Below are 21,871 nucleotides of genomic sequence, written 5' to 3' on the forward strand. Positions count from 1 at the left end.
ACGTCTTTGGCTGTGTAATCAGTAGCGTGCTGTATCCATGACTACCCATCGAATCAATCACCAAAGCAATGATCACTGATAGATAAAACATGCTAGCTACCAGTAATGAAACAAATCTATAGCTGGGTTTAACACAGTGTAACCCCAAATATGGTAGTGAGAGGAAGGCCAACCGGATGTTTCACATTTATACATCCAGTGAAATATCTGTCATCTATCTGTGACGTTAGTTTACCAATGTGCCCAGCCATATTACAGCCAAGGCCATCACATGAATAGTAGCCATCATTTGTGACACTGGGTCATTGCAAAGTAATTTATTGAGTTATAGAACACCATTAAGTACCTCTTAAATTATGGTAGATGTCTGTAAAACATTGTATAGGCAACGACTTATGTTCTGTTGCCCTGTGATCAGATTAAGTAAGAATACCACAACATATGGTCTACTATAATTATATGCATCTTCAGAAAATAGACAAAACTCAAAAGGTTGTACATTTATTAAATGCCTGTTAACATGGTGAAAAATATAGAACATATGGAAACCATGAAAGTAGAGCATTTGATCACAACCTGGAAGAACACATTGTGCATGCACCCCCTCAACAGGAAAATGGAACAAAAAAGACACACAAACATCATGTGTAGTACTAGAGCGGAGCTTCAAAAGACCAATCAGGTTTAAGAGGGCAGCAACTGAAAATGTTTCATAGGATAAAGTCTGGGTCTTTATGGTAATGTTTCATAGGATAAAGTCTGGGTCTTTATGGTAATGTTTCATAGGACAGGATAAAGTCTAGGTCTTTATTCTGATGTTTCATAGGACAGGATAAAGTGTGGGTCTTTATGGTAATGTTTCATAGGACAGGATAAAGTCCAGGTCTTTATTCTGATGTTTCATAGGACAGGATAAAGTGTGGGTCTTTATTGTAATGTTTCATAGGACAGGATAAAGTCCGGGTCTTTATTATATAATATGTGCTCCGTTATTGGGGGTGTTGCTAATCAGGCAATGGTTGTTAAGGTGGTGTCTCACAGAGAGGAGTGTCAGTATTGATTGAAGAGGAGAGTGACTGTCACGCCCTGACCGTAGATTGCTTTGTATGTTTCTATTTTTTGTTTGGTCAGGGTGTGATGTCTGTGTGCATTCTATGTTTGTATGTCTAGGTTGTGTATTTCTATGTTTTGGCCGGGTATGGTTCTTAAATCAGGGACAGCTGTCTTTCGTTGTCTCTGATTGAGAACCATACTTAGGTAGCCTGTTTTCCCACTGTTAGTTGTGGGTGGTTATTTTCTGTTTAGTGTTGGTTGCACCTTGCAGAACTGTTTCGGCTATTCTTTTTGTTATTTTGTGTTCAGTCAGTTAAGAGAATAAAGATGAACACGTACCCCGCTGCATTTTGGTCTGACGATTCCTCTTCTTCTTCCGATGAATGCCGTGACAGTGACGTAGACCCCCAGAAGTCTGCAGACTACAGGGATGAGTCCATATACACTACTAACTATAGCACGACACGATCAGTAAGAATGTAAGGTCCTCATTTGGGTACTGGTCACAGGAGTAGCAAGAAAGGCTGCTTTTCTTATGACTTCTGGAGTCTACGTCACACTCCTTCCTCTTACACATAGAGAGAAAAAACAACATGGCTGCTGTTTAAATGAACTGTAGAGTACTATTAAAAAACAATCAGGGTGAATAACAGGGATAGAGGACATACGTTTATGGTTACCTACAAACTATACTACCACAGATGTTATAGCAACCACTACACTACTAAATTAACTATAAAACAGGAGACATAGCCCAACATCCAGCTGAATTCAATAAAATGTGAGATTCATCCTTACACACTTTTGTAATTACTCAGGAGGAAGATGTTGCTGAGAAACATCAGGCGTAGGGACATCAGTCTGCAGAAGTCCTTTGAGGACCTGAAGAAAAGGGGTTACGCTGTGTGCGAGGAGCATTTTATTCAGATTATTGACCATCTTTGTCAATGAAAATACATTTCAGTCATGATACTTTTCTGGTAAAAATGTCTTTCAACAGGGTTCACGGAAGACACTGTCCTCCGAGGCAGTACCTACCAGAATAAATTGCATGAATCCACCCGCTCAATCTGCAACATATGCACGGCGTAGTAGAAAAAGACAACCACAAAGTTCGTAGCAATTAAAGATGCATCGTTATTTTTTTTTATATCAACAGGTTACAAGTCTTGAATTGGCTATATTTTGAAGGAGAGGCCAGGGAAGCAGATGTAGGAGTTTTAGGTGAGAAAGACAGAACAAGAGAGTGAAGGAGAGGAGTACTTTAAAGAGTGCTCCTCTCCTTCCTTCTAGACTCAGCTCCAGCAGAGGAAGCAGCAGATGCTGAATTTAGTTCAAGGGGTCTGCAGGAGGTGGTCTGTCAGGTGACAGAGGTGGCAGGAAGCTTCGTCATGAGCATACAGGAGGAGGCTCAGGTGACAGGAGGCTTCCTCACAAGCATACAGGAGGAGGCTCAGGTGACAGGAGGCTTCCTCACAAGCATACTGGAGGCTCAGGTGACAAAGGAAGCAGCATGTAGCACAGGTGTCATGCAGGAGGAGGCCATCATCCAATTGAAGGAGGTCTATAGTATAATAATAATAATACACCCACAGTAATTAATTGCACACACACTGAAACAAAAATATCACAAAGTTAATCTCATAAAGATGTTACTTTAATAAGAGAATACAGCTCCTGGAAAATATGCTGTCAAAATCACAAAAAACAACAGGCAAATGCAAAGTAGGCATGCCGCAAGACTAAAAGCCACCAAAACACGTCGTCATCTTATAGATTGGAATATCAAAAATGGAAGACATAATTGACAAAAAACCTTAGCAGTCTTTGGGCAAAAACTGGCATTGTGTAAGGACTAAAAGTTATCTTACTAAGATCTAGTGCCTTTGATTGCATCCTGGAAGGCCATGTCGAGCATGCCTAGCCCCTCATAGAAGAAATAAATGGTGAAGATAAAGAACCAAAAACCATAGCACAGTGAAAACTGAAGTGTTTCACCGGCTAGTCCTTGTCTTTTGGTGCCTAGACTTCCACCCTGTCTCACTATCCTGGTGAAGAGAACAAAAACAGTCCAGGTGAATGGAGTGTGGCCGGGAATGGATGACGGCGCCCGTCATCCATCCCCTTTATCCCAGGGATCAACTAGATTCAGCCCCGTGCCAATGTTTTTTTTTGAGCGGATAGTTGGGGGGCCGGAACATAATAACAAATAATTTGTAGACTGTAAATTGACTTGGAAGAAGCCCAAACAAATATAATTTTGGAATAAAATAATCATTCAAACCTTGCTTACAGGTGTCTCTATTATTCATGGGAATACATGAATAGATTCTTAAATAAAAGTAACTTGAAGCCGATTTCCTGGTGTTTTTCCAGTCTTTTATGTACAACAATAAAAAATATATTTTAAATTGCCTCAACTTTGGAGCCCAAATAAAACCACCCATGTGCCAAATTCCGCCCGCGAGTTGGGGAAACTGCCTTGTCCTCACTGTCACTTAGAAACCAATTCCAATGTCCGCCTGGTCGTGGTTCTGTTCAAAACAAAACGACTGTAAAATAATGTAGGTTACAACACCTGGTTGTAGTAGCTCTTTTGAGGTGTAACGATGCAGTGCTGTAGAGTACATTCATTCCTACAAACGCTGTTCGTCCGTACTAATCCATGTTCTAGCTGTTTCTAGCTTTTCGAGTAAACAAATAACTTACGTCCTGTTCTCTCAGATGTGCGGTCCTGAATGATTAGTTAGCTAAACTAGCTAGTTACTCTGCTATTTTTCTGACAGGTGCAGAATCCGATGAATTGTGCTACAGTAACGTTAGCTAGCGGATAAATATATAAGTCTGTATATCAACCTAGCCAACGTTACTATTTCTCTTCTTGCGCATGTGAAATTGTAACATGTAATAAGAGAAGAGTAACGGGTTGGTCATTAATAACCTCACTCAATTATATTTTACCAATAGTCTCCAGTATTGATTCGCAAAATGACAACCGTTAACTAGTCGTCAGCTAGTTTATTGCATATAACCCAGTTAAGTTAACGTTTTGATTTAGCTAATGTTAACTGTTAGCTAACTTTACCGTTACTGTTCCTCGGCATGTTTTAACGGAAAACAGTTAACGCCCACTACAATACGTTTAAATATTCAATTCAATTCAATTCAAGGGGCTTTATTGGCATGGGAAACATGTGTTAACATTGCCAAAGCAAGTGAGGTAGATAATACACAAAAGTGAAATAAACAATACAAATTAACAGTAAACATTACACATACAGAAGTTTCAAAACAAGAAAGACATTACAAATGTCATATTATATATATACAGTGTTGTAACAATGTACAAATGGTTAAAGCACACAAGTTAAAATAAATAAGCATAAATATGGGTTGTATTTACAATGGTGTTTGTTCTTCACTGGTTGCCCTTTTCTTGTGGCAACAGGTCACAAATCTTGCTGCTGTGATGGCACACTGTGGAATTTCACCCAGTAGATATGGGAGTTTATCAAATAATAAATATCTAATTTATATAACGTATATAAACATTAAAACATATATTTGTAACTTACTTTTCGATCTTGGTGGCGTTATAAAAGTGTCAACAACGAATAGTTACTTAACGTTAGTTAAGCGTTTTCTCCAAATCTCCAGTCCAACGTCTGCATCTAATTTTGAATATGATGACGATGTATTTTATTGACGTCACTAAGCCATCTGACTGACATCTCTGATAGACCAATAAACGCGACTTTGAAAAACACATCTCGACTCTTGATCCCACGAACTCGGCTCACTTGCCTCCCCATTGGAAACGACAGGGTGTGATCTATTTTAGTAGAACATCTTTGCTGTGGTCTAGCTTTACAACAATGGATCGTTACTAGTTACCACAGCCACAAAGTCATAACGATGTCTATTTCTACAATTTCTAGCCACACAGTTAAACTTATGCCTAAGGTTTAAATTAGGACCAAAAAGCACATTGGAGTTTTCTTAGGTTTTTACGATATAGACAATTTTGACTTTGTGTTTGTGGTAACTAGTGACAACCATTTGCTCCCATCTTACTTCCGTTTTCTAGTCAAGGAATTTTTGAAAGATTCTTTATTCTGGTGGGCTGCGTGCCCTGAACCGCACAACAGCGCCGCCAGCTGAATGGAGGTTTTCTGTGCAAGGCAGCCTACAGACCAGTAGCAAAGGGAAACGAAAACTACATAGACAAACGATCTTGGAGAATCAATTCATCCTCAGGAGTCAACTGTTTATCATTATTCCATACAATATTAAATCAACATGATGAATAAGCAACATTAGGTTAAAATGAAATTTAAAAAAAACTATTGCACAAATTCAAGATGTTTTCTGGAAAGTATATCTATTTTTATTATGTATCATGTTATGTATATTTTATATGTATTATGTATATTTATATAATCAGGGGTTTTACTACAAGGTCTAGACCATTAATAATGGACTAGATAACTACATGAGGGGAAACAGTTACAGACATTTAGTAATAGGGGGATTTAGGAGAATAATTTCTGGCATGAACTGAATTCATTTTTTGTCATTTTAATTTAATTTAATTTAACCTTTATTTAACTAGGCAAGTCAGTTAAGAACAAATTCTTACTTACAATGACGGCCAAAACCCAGATGACGCTGGGCCAATTGTGCGCCACCCTATGGGACTCCCAATCACGGCCGGTTGTGATACAGCCTGGATTCAAATCAGGGTGTCTGCAGTGACTCCTCAAGCACCGAGATGCAGTGTCTTAGACCGTTACGCCACTCGGAAGTCCAATAAAGGAAAATACATTGTAACACAGGTGACTCCTGATAACTGCAACGGCTTGGGACTGATGTGACAGCGTGCACTAAACTAGAAAATGCGGTTATCAGGAGATTTTACAAAGAATGTTATTGAATTGGGACTAGAAAAACACTTTAGTTCACTTAAAAGAGAGTTTGCATCAGAAGTCGACTGTATATCATTACTTCCTGAAAGATTCAAACACCATCATGAATGAGCAGCAGATGAAAATGGATGAGAAATAGTTTTGGACAGATGGACGGAGCTATTTTCTGGAAAGTATACATGTTTAATGTATAAATAACACCATTCTCTCATCACCCTGAGAGAAATTCCAAAACCGATGACCAGATAATCCTGTTTCTAATGATGTGAAAACATCAGGAGACTTTGAACAGGGGACCTGTGAGTTTCCTACAATACTTTCATCCAACAGGTGGTAGGTAGTCTAGTGGTTAAGAGAGGCAAGACCACAAGCGGAGGGTTGCCGGTTCCAATCCCGCGTCCAACAGGTGGTAGGTAGTCTAGTGGTTAAGAGAGGCAAGACCGCAAGCAGAGGGTTGCCGGTTCCAATCCTGGATCTGATTGGAAAAATCTGCCAGGAAGTAAGCAGTTGCTGGTATCAAATCCTAGATGCCAAACCTGCCATTGGGCCCTTGAGCAAGGCACTTAACCCCCTACAGCAACTGCTCCACAGGTGCTGTAGTATGGCAGCCCCCTGCTCCATCCTCTATGTGTGTCTCTTTCAGGGGGGTTAGGGATAAATGCCGAAGTCGAATTTCCTTTGGACCTTGTGTACAATTACTTCGTGTCAAATTTGATTTACAAGTAAATCGATCACACATCTATTTTCCTGTAACCCACAGCATGAATGATCCAGAGACTAAGATAAGCAGATAAGACAAAATTTATTGTCCATTACATTTAAACAGAATGAAAATGTGTCATTGACGGTCAGAGTTACAATAAAAGGATTAAAAAACAGGGATAAAACATACACATCAAACACATTAAACATTTACATCTCAGAATGAAATGTCAGAATGAAATAAACATTTACATGTCAGAATGAAACACAATAAATATTTACGTCAGAATGAAATGTCAGAATGAAACAAATTAAACATTTACATGTCAGAATGAAACACAATAAATATTTACATGTCAGAATGAAACACAATAAATATTTACATGTCAGAATGAAACACATTAAACATTTACATGTCAGAATGAAACACATTAAACATTTACATGTCAGAATGAAACACAATAATCAATAATCTTGTGACGGCCGGCCGCCCAACAACCTGCCCGCTTGACCCTATCCCCTCCTCTCTTCTCCAGACCATTTCCGGAGACCTTCTCCCTTACCTCACCTCGCTCATCAACTCATCCTTGACCGCTGGCTACGTCCCTTCCGTCTTCAAGAGAGCAAGAGTTGCACCCCTTCTGAAAAAACCTACACTCGATCCCTCCGATGTCAACAACTACAGACCAGTATCCCTTCTTTCTTTTCTCTCCAAAACTCTTGAACGTGCCGTCCTTGGCCAGCTCTCCTGCTATCTCTCTCAGAATGACCTTCTTGATCCAAATCAGTCAGGTTTCAAGACTAGTCATTCAACTGAGACTGCTCTTCTCTGTGTCACGGAGGCGCTCCGCACTGCTAAAGCTAACTCTCTCTCCTCTGCTCTCATCCTTCTAGACCTATCGGCTGCCTTTGATACTGTGAACCATCAGATCCTCCTCTCCACCCTCTCCGAGCTGGGCATCTCCGGCGCGGCCCACGCTTGGATTGCGTCCTACCTGACAGGTCGCTCCTACCAGGTGGCGTGGCGAGAATCTGTCTCCGCACCACGTGCTCTCACCACTGGTGTCCCCCAGGGCTCTGTTCTAGGCCCTCTCCTATTCTCGCTATACACCAAGTCACTTGGCTCTGTCATATCCTCACATGGTCTCTCCTATCATTGCTATGCAGACGACACACAATTAATCTTCTCCTTTCCCCCCTCTGATAACCAGGTGGTGAATCGCATCTCTGCATGTCTGGCAGACATATCAGTGTGGATGACGGATCACCACCTCAAGCTGAACCTCGGCAAGACGGAGCTGCTCTTCCTCCCGGGGAAGGACTGCCCGTTCCATGATCTCGCCATCACGGTTGACAACTCCATTGTGTCCTCCTCCCAGAGTGCTAAGAACCTTGGCGTGATCCTGGACAACACCCTGTCGTTCTCAACTAACATCAAGGCGGTGACCCGTTCCTGTAGGTTCATGCTCTACAACATTCGCAGAGTACGACCCTGCCTCACGCAGGAAGCGGCGCAGGTCCTAATCCAGGCACTTGTCATCTCCCGTCTGGATTACTGCAACTCGCTGTTGGCTGGGCTCCCTGCCTGTGCCATTAAACCCCTACAACTCATCCAGAACGCCGCAGCCCGTCTGGTGTTCAACTTTCCCAAGTTCTCTCACGTCACCCCGCTCCTCCGCTCTCTCCACTGGCTTCCAGTTGAAGCTCGCATCCGCTACAAGACCATGGTGCTTGCCTACGGAGCTGTGAGGGGAACGGCACCTCCGTACCTTCAGGCTCTGATCAGGCCCTACACCCAAACAAGGGCACTGCGTTCATCCACCTCTGGCCTGCTCGCCTCCCTACCTCTGAGGAAGTACAGTTCCCGCTCAGCCCAGTCAAAACTGTTCGCTGCTCTGGCACCCCAATGGTGGAACAAACTCCCTCACGACGCCAGGTCAGCGGAGTCAATCACCACCTTCCGGAGACACCTGAAACCCCACCTCTTTAAGGAATACCTAGGATAGGATAAAGTAATCCTTCTAACCCCCCCCCCCCCCCCCTTAAAAGAGTTAGATGCACTATTGTAAAGTGGTTGTTCCACTGGATATCATAAGGTGAATGCACCAATTTGTAAGTCGCTCTGGATAAGAGCGTCTGCTAAATGACTTAAATGTAAATGTAAATGTAATAAATATTTACATGTCAGAATGAAACACATTCAACATTTACATGTCAGAATGAAACACAATAAATATTTACATGTCAGAATGAAACACAATAAATATTTACGTCAGAATGAAACACATTAAACATTTACATGTCAGAATGAAACACAATAAATATTTACATGTCAGAATGAAACACATTAAACATTTACATGTCAGAATGAAACACATGAAACATTTACATGTCAGAATGAAACACATTAAACATTTACACTTGTGAGAGAAAAATTATATATTTACCTGATTTGTTTGATCTTAGTAACAATTATATACTTAACAAATAGTAATCAAATCAAATCAATTCAAATGTATTTATATAGCCCTTCGTACATCAGCTGATATCTCAAAGTGCTGTACAGAAACCCAGCCTAAAACCCCAAACAGCAAGCAATGCAGGTGTAGAAGCACATTTACAATGCAGGTGTAGAAGACATTTATATTCTACTAATGCTGTGTTTTGTAAAGGGATGGTCTCCACTCTATCTCCCTGCAGCTAGTCTGGCCGTATGGTCAAGGACATGGGGTTTACTAGAGATAGCTTAGGAGTAGAACAACCCCTCTTTGTTTCTAATCATCCTGGCATCTGAGAGACTAAGCCGGGTTGGGGGGGGGGTGGTAAAACACCACCAGGTGCAGATAACCACAAGATGAACCCAAGGTAGCTTATGATGCCCCCTGATCTGTATGGGAGGGGTGGAACCAGCCATGGCAAAGCATTCTTAGATCTATTATATAAAGAGTTCTGCACTTTCTGTAAGGTTAAGCTCTCGGCAACACACTTCAGAGTGTGGGGTTGACCAGCTTCATTATTACAAGAATTAATCGATATTAAATAAAGATGATTGTTTGAAGAAATGACAAAGTCTCTCTCACTTGATTAGAATATGCCACGACATGTCAGAATGAAGTACATTAAACATTTACATGTCAGAATGAAATGTCAGAATGAAACAAAAACTGAAACATCACTGAGAGGTACCAGAATTGTAATTGAGAACACTCAATCAGGGATTTGTATACCACGATCAGTGTGTGTTTGCTTGCATTAAAACGTCATAGTTTCTTAAGTAGAGAAAGAAACCAGAGAAAGAAACTACCTTGCCTTTTTGTAGATGAGGTCAGTGTTTTACCGGAAGCTAAGTTTGTGGTCGAAAATTGTCCCCAAGTATTTAAAACGTGTGACTTGCTCCACGTCCTTACATGGTGACAAGCTCGAGAGAAGGGCTTCCGTTTTCCCAAAAATGTATTTCCTCCAAGGCACAGTTTTTTAGTCCTGGTGACGTTAAGGTCAAGGAAGATATTGTCAAACCACGTCAAGAGGCAGTCAATGAACTGGGAGTAGCTGGAGATGGACTTGACCTCCAGGCAAGCAACCAGAGCCATGTCGTCTGCATATTTGATGAGGGCCATAACTCACTGTTGCTTCCTAAGAGATTTGTCCACATCCTGCCTTTTTATTCACTTACCTGACAAACAATCTCTTTGTCCTAATGCTCTCCACTCTTTCAGTTTCTGTCCTGTTTTCTTCCTTTGTGGACTTTATCCACATGCCTCAGCAGATGAGACTTCTGAGTGAATCTTTTACCACAGACTGAGCAGCCATTTGATTTCTCTCCTGTGTGAATCCGTATATTCCTCTTTAGGTCCACCTTCTGATTGAAGCTTTCCCCACAGTCACCACAGCTATAAGGTTTATCTCCTGTGTGAGTCTGTATATGCTCATTTAGGTGCCCCTTCTCATCGAAGCTTTCGCCACAGTCACCACACCTATACGGTTTCTCTCCTGTGTGAGACAATATATGTATTTTAAGGCACCCCTTATGCTTAAAGCTTTTCCCACAGTTACCACAGATAAATCGTTTCTCTCCTGTGTGAGTTCGTATATGTTCATTTAGGCGCCCCTTCTCATCAAAGCTTTCCCCACAGTCACCACAGCGAAAGGAATTATCTCTGCTGTGAGTCCGTGCATGCCTGGTCAGGTTCCCCCTCGTATTGAAGCTTTTCCCACAGTCTCCACAGCTAAAAGATTTCTCTCCTGTGTGAGTCCGTAAATGCACTTTTAGGTTCCCCCTCTTATCGAAGCTTTTCCCACAGTCACCGCAGCTAAATCGTTTCTCTGCTGTGTGAGTCAGTACATGTATCTTAAGGCACCCCTTATGCCGGAAGCTTTTCCCACAGTCACCACAGATAAATGGTTTCTCTCCTGTGTGAGTACGTATATGCATAGTTAAGACCGCCTTGCGATTAAAGCTTTTCCCGCAGTCTCCACAGCTAAATGGTTTCTCTCCTGTGTGAGTCAGTTTATGCATGGTTAGGTACCGCTTGAGCCCAAAGCTTTTCCCACAGTCACCACAGCTAAAAGGTTTCTCTCCTGTGTGAATCAGTACATGTTCAGTTAGGTTCCCCTTCTGATTGAAGCTTTTCCCACAGTCACCACAGCTAAAAGGTTTCTCTCCTTTGTGAATCCTCATGTGCCTGGGGAGACCTCCTTTGTATTTGAAGGTCTTGCCACAAACAGGGCAGGTGCAGGGTTTCCCACCATGACAGAGTCGGACATGGGCCTTTAGTTTACAGGTGGAGTTGTAGCGGTTCTGGCAGGAACTACATTCACTGGGTCTGTTACTGAAGAGAGTCACATGTCTCTGCAGGTCAGCTTTCAGAGCAAATGTTGCACCACAGTCACAGCAGTGGTGAGTTTTTCTAGCTGTAGTGCTGGGTTTGGAACAGTGTTCCCCCAATGTTGGGCTGGGATCCAATGGTGGACTGGGATCCAATGGTGGACTGGGATCCAATGGGATCCAATGGTGGACTACTGTCAAGTCCGACTGGGTCACTGCTTACAGCTGAACTGTGGCTGGAGGCATTGTTTTGATTATCTGGAGGGTCACAGGGAATGTAGAGACCCTTAATGTGGGTCACAGTGACAAAAGGTTTGAGATCCACTGGTTTAGAGTCACTCTCTCGGTTCTCCACAGTCTGGGTTTGGGGAAGAGTCAAGGACTGAAGTGGGTCCTCCTGATCACGTTCACTTTTTACACAAGGAGGAGTGAATATGGAGTCTTTGGTATCAAAGAGCCCTTGAAGCTGCTCTTCCTCCTGACTGGTCCTGAGATCCTCCTGTTCCTCTTTAATCTGTGTGGGCTCTGGGTCCTCCTGCTCCAGACTGTGACTCCACTCCTGCTCACAGTGCTGCTGCTCAGGGGGAACCTCCTCTTCAGAGACAGAGAGCTGCAGGGAGTCTGGAGGGAGGGAGAGGAGGAGCAGACGTATTTATAACAGAATTTGGAATCACTCACGAATTATAGATCTCTATGACATTCAATTTCAATGTTCTTCCTTAGCATGGATCTCTATAATCTATACAGCCGGAGTGCAGATAGCTAGCTAGGTATTTGCTTCCTTAGCATGGATCTCTATGATCTATACAGCCAGAGTGCAGATAGCTAGCTAGGTATTTGCTTCCTTAGCATGGATCTCTATGATCTATACAGCCAGAGTGCAGATAGCTAGCTAGGTATTTGCTTTCCTTCACACAAGCCATATAGGTGGTGGGTTAACATGCCAAGAGTGTGCAAAGCTGTCATCAAGGCAAAGGGTGGCTACTTTGAAGAATCTCAAATATATTTTGATTTGTTTAACACTTTTTTGGTTACTACATTATTCCATATGTGTTATTTCATGGTTTTGATGTCTTCACTATTATTCTACAATGTAGAAAATAGTACAAATAAAGAAAAAGCTTTGAAGGAGTAGGTGTGTCCAATCCTTTGACTGGTACTGTATGGATATAATTGTATTTATTTTTTGAAGGTGCTTGTTGTTGTTGGTGTTTCTCTGTAATACTACTAGACACCTAGCAATTTTCTGAAGTTGGTTTTAGCTAGTTTCCCAATCTCCCAACTTCATAACTGGCTACCCAGAAGCCATTTCAGGCTATCAATCAAGTTAGAGTAGCTAGCTTGTCTAATATCTTAGCTGGCATGCCTGCTGACAAGGTTAGTAGACTTTAGAAAAGCAAGCAAATACAAAATGTACTAAATAAGACTCAGATTCATTTCAATCTTTTACACAGATTTTTAGCAGAGAAGCATATTTAGTTTCTTAAAATTAAAAATACCAGTCAGGAGGATACAAGACAGCTCAAGAGATATGCAGAAAAATGAACATATTTTTTTTTACATAGAATTAAGCATAATGATTATGGCTCTAGATTGCAGGAAAAATGAGTTTCAGGTGTTTGAAAAGTGCAAAATTCTCCAACTTCCGGACGGGGTGTCTAGTCCGTCTCCAGACCACGCCCAACAGGAGTGGTCACATCCTTTGTGCCCCCTCAGATTTTTGTGACGCTGCTAACCTTGACCTATAAGAACTAAAGGAAAGTGGGGGGTCGTCTGAATGGGAAACTAAGCTGCCTGACTAGAACTAACCAGAAGGAATGGATAGAATCAGCTGACTGGAACTAACCAGAAGGAATGGATAGAATCAGCTGACTGGAACTAACCAGAAGGAATGGATAGAATCAGCTGACTGGAACTAACCAGAAGGAATGGATAGAATCAGCTGACTGGAACTAACCAGAAGGAATGGATAGAATCAGCTGACTGGAACTAACCAGAAGGAATGGATAGAATCAGCTGACTGGAACTAACCAGAAGGAATGGATAGAATCAGCTGACTGGAACTAACCAGAAGGAATGGATAGAATCAGCTGACTGGAACTAACCAGAAGGAATGGATAGAATCAGCTGACTAGAACTAACCAGAAGGAATGGATAGAATCAGCTGACTGGAACTAACCAGAAGGAATGGATAGAATCAGCTGACTGGAACTAACCAGAAGGAATGGATAGAATCAGCTGACTGGAACTAACCAGAAGGAATGGATAGAATCAGCTGACTGGAACTAACCAGAAGGAATGGATAGAATCAGCTGACTGGAACTAACCAGAAGGAATGGATAGAATCAGCTGACTAGAACTAACCAGAAGGAATGGATAGAATCAGCTGACTGGAACTAACCAGAAGGAATGGATAGAATCAGCTGACTAGAACTAACCAGAAGGAATGGATAGAATCAGCTGACTGGAACTAACCAGAAGGAATGGATAGAATCAGCTGACTGGAATTAACCAGAAGGAATGGATAGAATCAGCTGACTGGAACTAACCAGAAGGAATGGATAGAATCAGCTGACTGGAATTAACCAGAAGGAATGGATAGAATCAGCTGACTGGAACTAACCAGAAGGAATGGATAGAATCAGCTGACTAGAACTAACCAGAAGGAATGGATAGAATCAGCTGACTGGAACTAACCAGAAGGAATGGATAGAATCAGCTGACTGGAACTAACCAGAAGGAATGGATAGAATCAGCTGACTGGAACTAACCAGAAGGAATGGATAGAATCAGCTGACTGGAACTAACCAGAAGGAATGGATAGAATCAGCTGACTGGAACTAACCAGAAGGAATGGATAGAATCAGCTGACTGGAACTAACCAGAAGGAATGGATAGAATCAGCTGACTGGAACTAACCAGAAGGAATGGATAGAATCAGCTGACTGGAACTAACCAGAAGGAATGGATAGAATCAGCTGACTGGAACTAACCAGAAGGAATGGATAGAATCAGCTGACTGGAACTAACCAGAAGGAATGGATAGAATCAGCTGACTGGAACTAACCAGAAGGAATGGATAGAATCAGCTGACTGGAACTAACCAGAAGGAATGGATAGAATCAGCTGACTGGAACTAATCAGAAGGAATGGATAGAATCAGCTGACTGGACTGGTACCCTGTGTATACAGCTATACTGACTGGCCATTTTTGACAACAACGGTTTTGGAAACCTTTAAAACTTTCCTTTCATATCACCGCAAAATAATTGTATAAATATAAGAGGTGTTTTGCGTTTCCCTGAACTACAGCGCATTCTGAAAGTGTTCAGACCTTTATCCACATTTTGTTAAGTTACAGCCTTATTCGAATTATTATTTTTCCCTCGTCAAGCTACACACAATACCCCATAATGACAAAGAGAAAATAGGTTTTTAGATATTTTAGCAAATGTATTAAATAAATAAATACCTTATTTACATAAGAATTCAGATCCTTTGCTATGAGACTCGAAATTGAGCTCGGGTGCATCCTGTTTCCATTCATCATCCTTGAGATGTTTCTACAACTTGATTGGAGTCCACCTGTGGTAAATTCAATTGATTGGACATGATTTGGAAAGGCACACACCTCTATATAAAGGTCCCACAGTTGACAGTGCATGTCAGAGCAAAAACCAAGCCATGAGGTCGAAGGAATTGTCCGTAGAGCTCCGAGACACAGATCTGGGAAAGAGTACGAAAAAATGTCTGCAGCATTGAAGGTCCCCAAGAACAGTGACCTCAATCATTCTTAAATGGAATAAGTTTGGAACCACCAAGACTCTTCCTAGAGCTGGCTGCCTGGCCAAACTGTGCAATCTGGGGAGAAGGGCCTTTGTCAGGGAGGTGACCAAGAACCCAATGATCGCTCTAACAAGCTCCAGAGTTCCTCTGTGGAGATGGGAGAACCTTCCAGAAGGACAACGATTTTCTTTGAACCTTTATTTAACTAGGCAAGTCAGTTAAGAACAAATTTTTATTTATAATGACGGCCAAACCCGGACGACGCTGGGCCAATTGTGCGCCACCCTATGGGACTCCCAATCATGGCCGTATGTGATTCAGCCTGGATTTGAACCAGGTACTGCAGTGATGCCTCTTGCACTATGATGTAGTGTCTTAGACCACTAAGCCACTCGGGAGCCCATCTCTGCAGCACTCCACCAATCAAGCCTTTATGGTAGAGTGGCCAGACGGAAGCCACTCCTCAGTAAAAGGCACATGACAGCCCGCTTGGAGTTTGCCAAAAGGCACCTAAAGGACTTAGACCATGAGAAACAAGATGCTCTGGTCTGATGAAACCAAGATTGAAATCTTTGGCCTGAATGCCAAGCGTCACGTCTGGAGGAAACCTGGCACCATCCCAACGGTGAAGCATGGTGGTGGCAGCATCATGCTGTGGGGATGTTTTTCAGCGGCAGGGACTAGGAGACTTGATCGAGGAAAAGATGAATGGAGCAAAGTACAGCGATCCTTGATGAAAACCTGCTGCAGAGCGTTCAGGACCTCAGACTGGGGCGAAGGTTCACCTTCCAACAGGACAATGACCCTAAGCACACAGCCAAGACAGGAGTGGCTTCGGGAATGGCTCTGAATGTCCTTGAGTGGCCCAGCTAGAGCCCGGATTTGAACCCAATCGAACATCTCTGGAGAGACCTGAAAATAGCTGTGCAGCGACACTCCCCTTCCAACCTGACAGAGCTCGAGAGGATCTGCAGCGAAGAATGGGGGAAACGCACAAAATACAGGTGTGCCAAGCTTGTAGCGTCATACCTAAGAAGACTCGAGGCTGTAATCACTGCCAAAGGTGCTTCAACAAAGTACTGAGTAAAGGGTCTGAATACTTATGTACATGTGATATCATTTTTTTTTTTAATGATAAATTAACCAAAATTCCCCAAAAACTGTTTTGAGGGAGTGTGCAAATGGCATACTGACTGCAGGAATGTCCACCAGAGCTGTTGCCAGAGAATTAAATGCTCATTTCTCTACCAACATCAACATCATTTTAGAGAATTTGGCAGTACGTCCAACCGGCCTCACAACCGCAGACAACGTGTATGGTGTCGTTGGGAGAGTGGTTTGCTGATGTCAACGTTGTGAACAGAGTGCCCCATGGTGGCGGTGGGGTTATGGTATGGGCAGGCATAAGCTACGGACAATGACCACAATGGCATTTTATCGATGGCAATTTGAATGCAGAGAAATACCGTGATGAGATCCTGAGGCTCATTATTGTGCCATTCATCCGCCGCCATCACCTCATGTTTCAGCATGATAATGCATGACCCCCTGTCTCAAGGATCAACTCTATGCGAAGGAGATGTGTCGCGCTGCATGAGGCAAATTGTCACACCAGATACTGACTGTTTTTTTAAACCAAGCCTGTACTTTTTTTTAAAGGATATCTGTGATCAACAGATGCATATCTGTATTCCCAGTCATGTGAAATCCATAGATTAGGGCCTAATTTATTTATTTCAATTGACTGATTTCTGTCTATAAATTTTAACTCAGTAAAATCTTTGAAACTGTTGCATGTTGCGTTGATATTTTTGTTCAGTATAGACAGAGCGTATCACACTTGACCAAATCCTCATCCTCAGCTAATCAAAAGGAACGGTTTAGCACCAATGTGGCACTGGAGTCAGAATGGCAACAGAAATGTGTGGAGCTGCTGTCCAAGCAAAGAGAAAGCACTGACACGTCGGGGCTAAAACCACTTCTACAAAATGTTGAAATGGTGACCACAAAGCCTAAACAGTTAGAAAATGTACTAGAACTATTGCTAACTATCAGTAGATCTACATACGAACCTATTCTACATAGTTTTATATCTGGTGTGATCCGCAGCAGTCTCCGTAGCAGATCATTCTCTTCCTGGTACTCTGCTACAGTTTCCTCAACCGCACCAAAAATCTCCACAGCAGCAGATGCCGTTAAACATTCATTTAAAAACACACAGAACAACTGTAGTTTAGATGTTTTCAGTGGACTGAGAGTTGGGTATTCAGCTCGTACGGCTTCTTGACACGGGTCCTCCTGATCACATTCACTTTTCACACAGGAAGGAGTGGATATGGAGTCTTTGGTATCAAAGCGCCCTTGAAGCTGCTCTTCCTCCTGACTGGTCCTGACTTCCTCCTGTTCCTCTTTAATCTGTGTGGTTTCTGGGTCCTCCTGTCCCAGACTGGGACTCCACTCCTGCTCACAGTGCTGCTGCTCAGGGGGAACCTCCTCTTCAGAGACAGAGAGCTGCAGGGAGTCTGGAGGGAAGGAGAGGAGGAGCAGAGGTTACCTATAGACTTTAGACATGCCTGAGTGCACAATGCCATTTCTAAATGCTTTTGTTAACGCAGACAAAACATTTTTTTATATATATTTTTATTATCTGTTTACGATGTTCCAATACAAAAAAAACAGATATACAAACATTGACATTCACTTCAGTGTTGAATGGAAACACAAATTTAGAGGACAAAACAAAACTTAACACACTTATTCAGAAAAAAATAAAATTCCTACTCATAGAAGCTTGCCACATCGACTCGGTACTGGTACCCCGTGTATACAACAGTATCGTTACTCATTGTCAGTGTTCTCCACTGGATTTTTTTAACAAGGTGGTGCTACTGAGTACGAGGGCAGTGCCCCACTCTGGACTCAGAGATTTTAGCGTTTTCTTACACCTGTAACTGCCATGTCCTGCAATCTAAAGCAAAACATGTCCTAATATGATAACACATTTTACATAGTGGAGCATTCAGTCCATAAGATGTCGCAGCGCCTCTCGCATTCTTTGGGGAGAACCCTGATTGCGTATTTATTCTTAGTGTTATCTTTATTATTTCTATCCCTGCGTTGTTAGAGGGACATAAGTAAGCATTTCACTGTTAGTTTATTCCTATTTACGAAGCATGTGACAAATACAATTAGATTTGAAGGCTTTAGATAAGTAATCAAATATGCAGACAACTATTTCATAATTTGCCTACATTATAATTGTAAATGACTTCAATGGTTTATTTAATCTTGTAAAGTACACATTCGCAGCTAAAAGCTTGATTGATGTAGGCCTGTAGACCAACATATACAGTAGTTAGGTAGAAAATAAATATACAATTCTCTATTTACGTAAGCAGTTTACTAATTGAGTAGAACTATAATTAACTATCAGTAGATCTATATACGAACCTATTCTACATAGCGTTATCTCTGGTGTGATCCCCAGCAGTCTCCGTAGCCGATCATTCTCCTCCTGGTACTCCACTACCGTTTTCTCAACTTTCCCGAAAATCTCCACTGCAGCCGCCGTTAAGCGCTCATTTAAAAACACACGAAACAACTGTAGTTTATACATATTTCAGACGACTGGGAGTTGGGTAGCCTATTTAGTTCAGTCAGTAGCTAGCTAGGTCTTTCTTTACTCCACAAAAATAACGTTCAAAATCAAAACAATGTCACCTCAGAGAGGATCAGGCGAAGCGAGAGGTTACACTCTGGCCAAAATAAGCCCGATGGTTTCTATGGGTTTATTTCGGACCTAATCTTGTCGCCTGCATTCCCACTTTTGGGACAACGACTCCCATTGTCTGGACTGAGTGACATGAGCATCTCATCATTACGTTCATCTCCAATTCTACTTCCGTGTTCTAGTCGAGGAACGTTTTGAAACTCCTTGGTTCTTCTGGAACCCGGAAACGCACAACAGCGTCGCCAGCTGGATGGGGGTTTACTATTGTGCAAGGCAGCCAGCCTACAGACCAGAGGTGTATACTACAAAGCATGTCCCTGAGTTAGCCAGCTAACTTGCTTAAAAAAAAATATAAGCTTGAAATGGGCTTGGTCAATTTGACTATACCAAAAACACATATCAAACTTTAGCTTTCTCAATCGACCTGATTATCAGTCATTATTTTTGGTTGTTTATCAAAGTTATTGAACCTACTTTGTAATATAAACTGGGTGATTCGAGCCCTGAATGATGATTGGCTAACAGCCGTGGTATATCAGACCGTATACCACGGGTATGACAAAACATTTATTTTTACTGCTCTAATTACATTGGTAACCAGTTTATAATAGCAATAAAGCAGCTCAGGGGGTTTGTGGTATATGGTCAATATACCACGGCTAAGGGTTGTATCCAGGCACTCCGCTTTGCGTCGTGCCTAAGAACAGCACTTAGCCGTGGTATATTGGCCGTATACTACACCTCCTTGTGCCTTATTGCTTAATGATACCCCTCAGTCAGTGGAGGCTGGTGGAAGGAGCCTTAGGAGGACGGGCTCATTGTAATGGCTGGAATGAAATCAACTACTGGCCTCAGTAGTAAAGTAGTAAAGGGAAACGATGACTACATGTAGACAAACAGTGGTTATCATCAGTATAGGAGGATGTGGGAGAATCAAATCTTCCTCAGGAGTCGACTGTTTATCATTACTCCATATACGAGATCAAATCAATATCATCAATGAGCAGCATTAGGTCAGAATTGATTAGAAATACATTTTCTGGAAAGTATCACTACCATTTTTAATGAATCAATAACATCCGTCAAACATTATCTCAATACCCTGAGAGACATTCCAAAACAAATGACCAGATATTCCCATTTCTAACAACATGAAAATCAACAGACTTTGAAAAGCAAATCTGTAAGATTCTCATAAAACAGTGAACTACTTTTTGACCAGTACCTCGTCATTCAAATCAAACTTTATTTACATAGAACGTTTACACAAAAAGTAAATCCATCACACATTTATTTATCTCTACCCAACTGCATGAATGATCCAGAGTTGCTTTGCTTTCCTAAGACTGTTGTCCACATCCCGCCTTAGTTTCAAGGTTCTTGGCGTTCACATCACTGAGAACCTGACATGGAACCACAACACCACCACATGGTCAAGAAGGAGCAACAGCCACTTCAACTTCTGCACAATTGAGAACATTCTGATCGGCTGCATCACGGCCTTGTTATTCTACTGTTCTACTGTTATTCTACTGTTCTATTGTTATTCTACTGTTATTATATTGTTCTAATGTTATTCTACTGTTCTATTGTTATTCTACTGTTATTCTATTGTTATTCTACTGTTCTATTGTTATTCTACTGTTATTCTATTGTTATTCTACTGTTCTATTGTTATTCTACTGTTCTATTGTTATTCTACTGTTCTATTGTTATTCTACTGTTCCATTGTCACACTACTGTTATTCTATTGTTATTCTACTGTTCTATTGTTATTATACTGTTATTGTATTGTTATTCTACGGTTATATTGTTATTCTATTGTTATTCTACTGTTCCATTGTCACACTACTGTTATTCTATTGTTATTCTACTGTTCTATTGTTATTATACTGTTCTACTGTTTTTCTGCTGTTATTCTACTGTTATTCTACTGTTATTCTATTGTTATTATACTGTTATTCTATTGTTACTCTACAGTTATTCTACTGTTATTCTATTGTTATTCTACTGTTATTCTATTGTTGTTCTATTGGTATTCTACTGTTCGACTGTTATTCTATTGTTATTCTACTCTTATTCCACTGTTCTATTGTTATTCTACTGTTGTACTGTTATTCTACTGTTCTATTGTTATTCTAAAGTTCTATTGTTATTCTACTGTTATTCTATTGTTATTCTACTGTTATTCTACTGTTCGACTGTTATTCTAGTTCTATTATTATTCTACTGTTCTATTGTTATTCTACCTTTCTACTGTTATTCTTCTGTTATTCTGTTTTTCTACTGTTCTATTGTTATTCTACTGTTCTATTGTTATTCTACTGTTATTATACCTTTCTACTGTTATTCTATTGTTATTCTTCTGTTATTCTACTGTTCTATTGTTATTCTACTGTTACTTTTTTATTTTATATTGTTGTTGTCAAGAGGTAAACCAAGAGGTAAGCATGTCATTGTACTGTGTACTGTACACCAGGGCTGTTCAATGGGCAGGATTCAGTTATGCTGAGCCACGGGGCACATGCCGTTACGTCATCAGGTGGAAAGGGGGGAGGGTGGAGATCCCTTCTCAAATGGAACAGTCATCTGTGCTGCTCGGTCATGTTGTGAACAAGGCAGCATGGTCCATCGTCCAGAAACAGAAACATCAAATAAATGTTAGAATAATCAACCTTCATTCATTGGCAGATAAAAGCTTCAAATAAATGACTTTTGCATATGAAAACACAGAATCATTATTCCATGTGCTTCTACATCACTTTGCTTTTTGCCGACTTCTCCGTGGGCTTTGATCGGGGCACCTGGGTCACACAAGGGAGGCAGCCCGGTTACAGAACCAATACAATC

General features: G+C 41.4%; 1 protein-coding gene and 1 long non-coding RNA gene across 2 annotated transcripts in view; both read right to left on the reverse strand.

Moving 5' to 3' along the window:
• The window catches only part of LOC139561609 (zinc finger protein 721-like), a 39,990-nt gene extending 20,770 nt beyond the window's left edge, over positions 1 to 19,220 (reverse strand). Inside the window, 4 exon segments of the mRNA XM_071378829.1 lie at positions 10,396 to 11,682; positions 11,684 to 12,126; positions 17,364 to 17,813; positions 18,742 to 19,220. Coding sequence (XP_071234930.1) covers positions 10,396 to 11,682; positions 11,684 to 12,126; positions 17,364 to 17,813; positions 18,742 to 18,907 — 2,346 coding nt within the window. The 5' untranslated portion in view covers positions 18,908 to 19,220.
• LOC139561473 (uncharacterized) lies at positions 486 to 4,723 on the reverse strand. Its single transcript, XR_011672147.1, has 2 exons — positions 4,629 to 4,723; positions 486 to 2,617 (listed from the first exon to the last, which is right to left on the reverse strand). It is a non-coding gene; the product is annotated as an uncharacterized lncRNA (long non-coding RNA).
• Positions 19,221 to 21,871: the final 2,651 nt, after the last annotated feature.

Source organism: Salvelinus alpinus, chromosome 31 (genome assembly GCF_045679555.1).
Source record: "Salvelinus alpinus chromosome 31, SLU_Salpinus.1, whole genome shotgun sequence".
Classification (NCBI taxonomy): domain Eukaryota; kingdom Metazoa; phylum Chordata; class Actinopteri; order Salmoniformes; family Salmonidae; genus Salvelinus; species Salvelinus alpinus.